The sequence below is a fragment of the Pygoscelis adeliae genome, unplaced genomic scaffold (assembly GCF_000699105.1).
Source record: "Pygoscelis adeliae isolate BGI_AS28 unplaced genomic scaffold, ASM69910v1 Scaffold343, whole genome shotgun sequence".
Taxonomy (NCBI): Eukaryota; Metazoa; Chordata; class Aves; order Sphenisciformes; family Spheniscidae; genus Pygoscelis; species Pygoscelis adeliae.
Genome location: NW_008824402.1, coordinates 442,736 through 446,821, shown reverse-complemented (window position 1 = coordinate 446,821; position 4,086 = coordinate 442,736). Strand labels below are relative to the sequence as shown.

Sequence of the window (4,086 nt, the reverse complement as noted above, 5' to 3'; positions counted from 1 at the left end):
TTGAAGCACATGTCCTGAGCTCTTTCTGAAAGCGTACTCAGCCGTTTCCTTCCTGGGTTTCAAAAGATGCTCGGGACATCTTTGTTCTTTATCACAGTCGAGCTTCTTAGAGTGAGGTGATTTATTTTATTAGATCAGTTAATACAGGTTGGATAAGTGGACAGGCTTTTAGGCAGAGTCTGCCTTCAAGGCTGGGCATGTATGTTAATAACTCTCGAAAGAGGGATTACTGGCTCATTACTACGAGGTTGTGGAGAAGGAAGGAATGTGTAGAGCTCCTTTTTGATAACAGTTGAGCTTCTGAACAGCCTAAGAGCATGAAGTTTGTTGTAGATTCCCATATATCTGACGTGGCAAAGGTTTTTGTTGGCTAGTGCTCCAGTGACCTGCTTTGACTGGGGGAGGCGTGCCAGCAAAACCAGCATGGACACTAAGCACGACCTCTCCTTAGGAGCACACAGGAGCGAAGAGATCAGGTCCCAAGTCACATTCTCCGTAGAAACACACAGACTTCGAAGTTCAGATCTGTGCTGGTGCCCGACTTTGCTTTTTAGGAGAGTGCTTAGTTGGCATCCATTAGCGGCAGAGTTGTCAATAGAGCCAGTAATTAGACTCCTTTCTCAGAGAGGCAGTGCTGGGGTCAGCATTTCTGCTGTTCTCCGTTCCCGTCCCCTCCATGCAGCAGTCTCAAATTGGGTTGTAAGCACAGGAAGTCGTGACTGGAGCCCCCGTGGGCCGTCCTCTGCAGCCCAGCTCCGCGACTGCCATTTCACGCCATACGTGACCAGCCTTTGACTTGCCTGACCTGCCTGTTTCACGTGGGGTGGCAGGGGTAAAACGGTGATACATCAGCTATGGTTTGGGGAGGGGTTTAATTTATTTCTGTTTTTTCTGTTCTGTTTTTCTTTTCCTTGAAGGTCTCCAAGTTGCCAAATCTCCGCTCCCTAAGTCAGCTACTCCTTCTTGACATCATAGAGTCGTTAGCTAACCACATATCAGACAAGCAGTGCGCAGAGCTGGGCTCAGACATATGACATGCTTTGGTAATCAAACTTTTCATTTGTTCCTCAAAAAAACTAGCACTTTACGGCTGACTCTTTTTTTTACCATTCCATACTGAGCTGCTCAGAGTGTCTACACAACATAGCAGGCGGCCCAGAGGAGCATGGACAGCTGACTTGCTCTCCCGTGGATTTGCTTGTTTTGTACCTTTGTGGAGAAGGGTTTGGTCTCTGTTATGCAAATGTAAAATTGAAACCATTTCAGGAATGAACTTATTCCACGTGGTTTTGGGAGTAACTAAGTTCAGAATCAAGCCCATTATTACTTTTATACTGTAAAATAAAGCAGTCATGAGTAAAAGAGTCATTAATACTTTGAAACACAATATATAAAGAATACTATTTAAAGAACTTCAGCTGACACAGCCAGAGGCTGTAAGTGGAAGTCAGATATAACAAAACTGGAAACAGAGAGCGTGGTGTTCACAGTGAGGCTGACCATTGGACCAGAATGTAGTGACTTTTCAGAGACTCTCCATGGCGTGGATTAAAAGATAAGCCCTTTTGCAGCTGCCTTGATTGGTGGGCTGCAGGAAGCCCAGACCTGTGCTCTGCAGCAGGTCAGACTAGAAGATTACAGCGGTCCTTTTTGACCATCAAATCCATTAATCCTGTCTCGCTAAGCCTTTCTAAATCGATTTATTAATAAAGAGTTAACATCTTCTCCTGGCATTTCGTGATTGACTTGGCTTTTATTTTGGAAAAAATTAAGCAAAAAGAGCTCCGAGCTTGATGAAGGCCACTTTGCTAAAATAAGCGTGCTACATCTTGTTACTAATTTTATGCTGAAGTGTCTTCATTAGTTGTTGCCTTTGCAGGAAGGTGAACGAAGGCAGAGCGGCCTTCCCGGCCGGTTCAGAAGCAGCTGCTGTTCCCTCCCAGTTGCAGCTCCCCAGCTCCCCGCCGTGCTGGATGCCTCCCACACTGCAGAGGGGAGAGGAGCTTTACCTCTCCCTGGCTGCTGAATTACGCAGCTTGGTTGGTGAGCGTCGGAGATCAGCTGGTGTTGGTGAAACGTGCAGACAGAGCTGCTCCCCAGCCCGAGAGCCACCGAGGCAGCCCAGAGGAGGGAGTGACACAGAAGCTGAGAATCAAAATCTTGTCCTGCCTTAAGCTGCACTAGTTTGCAGAGGTGAAGCAGAAGGCAGTGCTGACGTGGTGCTGCTCTCTGCTTGGCTTTCTGGAATGGCAAGAGTTGGCTTGAGCTGGAGTGGTGGAAGGTCCCTCCTGGGAAGCACAGCTGCCCAGCCCCTGTGCTTCCACCCTTGCGGCCATAATTTTTAATTCAGGCCAGTAAAGTGTTCCCGGAGCAGTATGAGATGTGACCTCCTGTTCAGCATCCTGACGTGCACATGCATGCTTCGGTGTGCTGAGGGCGTTGCAGCCTGTGCAATGGAGAATGCGTCATTTCATTTAATCCAAGGGAAATGCTTTAGGGACCACTCGATCTGTCTCCCAGCTGATGGCTTGCTCAGGTGAGTCAGACCAGAGGTGGCAGATGCATCTGAGAGCCAAGGGCTCATTTTCAACGGGAGGGATTATTTCCAGATGCCTCATAGGTGATGAAGTCTCTTGTCAGAGGTCATGTTAATTGCACGGACAATCTGCATGTTCCCTGAGAAACCAGAAATCTGCAAATGGAGAAAGGTTATAGGCTACAGCTTGTAAGAATACTGCAAGTTATTTTCAGCAATGCTGAATCCACTAGAGGACACCCATTTCCCAAACAAGCGCAGCCTGGTTCCCTCGGTAAGGAAGAATGGGCTGGTTTCAACCATGCCATAACCAGCCTCTTTGACTCCATTTTCTCAAACTATTTGGGGTTTGGAGCTTATTCCTGAGGCCATCAGCGAGGAAATGCACAGTCTCTGCACCCTCTGAGCCGGGGCACTGCGGGCATCTGTGCTTTGGAGGTGGTTTTGGCTTAGTCCCGGCTCTAGTGACCGTAGTGCTCGGTCAGAGTTGCATTACATCAGTGGGATTTATTGTCTGAAAAATTGCGGTCAACGTTGCTGTTATGTCGTCATCATGAGTTGCCTCTGGGCTGCTGCTGTGCAGGGTGCCGGGACTGTGCACCCCTCCAAGAGAGGTCCTGCCCCATGGGCAAGGCTGACCCCCTTCAGCCTGAGCTGTCCCCCTCTGCCCCTGGGAGTGCAGCGGGTGCTGCGGCGGGTCCCCCCGCGGTTTGGCCCTGCAGGGCTGGGCTGGGTCTCAGGAGGAGGCAGCAGGGGAAGTGCCAGGACTGTCGGGGGGGGGGGGGAACGGGCCAACCTTCCCGTAGGATCAGGCGGGTGCATGGCCCAAAAGGGACGGCCCCACCAGCCCCACAGGGGCACCCCTGGGTTTCCTAAGGGATCTCGGGATGCGAGGTCTGGCAGGAGCAGCTGGTGTTGGAGGGGCTGCTGCCGCAGGCCTGGCAGCAGGGCCAGCACACACAACGGGGTTTATTTGTGCTTTCTGAGGCAATTGGGTGTTCTTGTTATCGCCACCTCAGCGTCCTTTTGAGCCAGTGGCCTCGGGGACCTTTATGGCCAGCAGGTTCCTGGGCTTACTGGTGTTAGCGCAGCCTTGGGGCAGTTTTGTACTGGAATTTTGGGGAGTGTGCTCCTATTCCTGCATTTGATAAGGAATAACAGCGTGGCTGTCTAGCTTTGTCTTGGTCCTACAGCCTCCACCATAGGTAGGCCACACTGGCTCTTTAAAGTCCTCAAGTCCCGCTTTACTGGCATCATTGTCCACGCTCTGGGATTTATCCCAGCAAACTGCAAAGAGCAGGTCCCAGCTAAGCACATGGCACCACCTCCATCCCCGTTTGGGCTTGTGGCATCTGCGGTCAGCATGTGGCTGCTCACCGGAGCAGGGACTCCTTTTCCTGATTGAACACGCCTGGCTAAAAGCCCGTCAGGCTGCACAGGGGGCAGAGACTCCCCATCCATTACGCTGCTGTTCAGAAATCTGCTGTAGTCACTCCCTGTGTGTTAGGTCCAGGTTTATGAGATGGTCTTGGCCCCCAACGGCTGCTCCC

General features: G+C 50.9%; 1 protein-coding gene across 1 annotated transcript in view; it reads left to right on the top strand.

The window, feature by feature from the left end:
* Window positions 1-1,730, top strand: part of LZTR1 (leucine-zipper-like transcription regulator 1) — a 36,059-nt gene extending 34,329 nt beyond the window's left edge. The window contains exon 18 of the mRNA XM_009320363.1: window positions 918-1,730. Coding sequence (XP_009318638.1) covers window positions 918-1,034 — 117 coding nt within the window. The 3' untranslated portion in view covers window positions 1,035-1,730. The remainder of the gene's footprint in view (window positions 1-917) is intronic.
* Window positions 1,731-4,086: the final 2,356 nt, after the last annotated feature.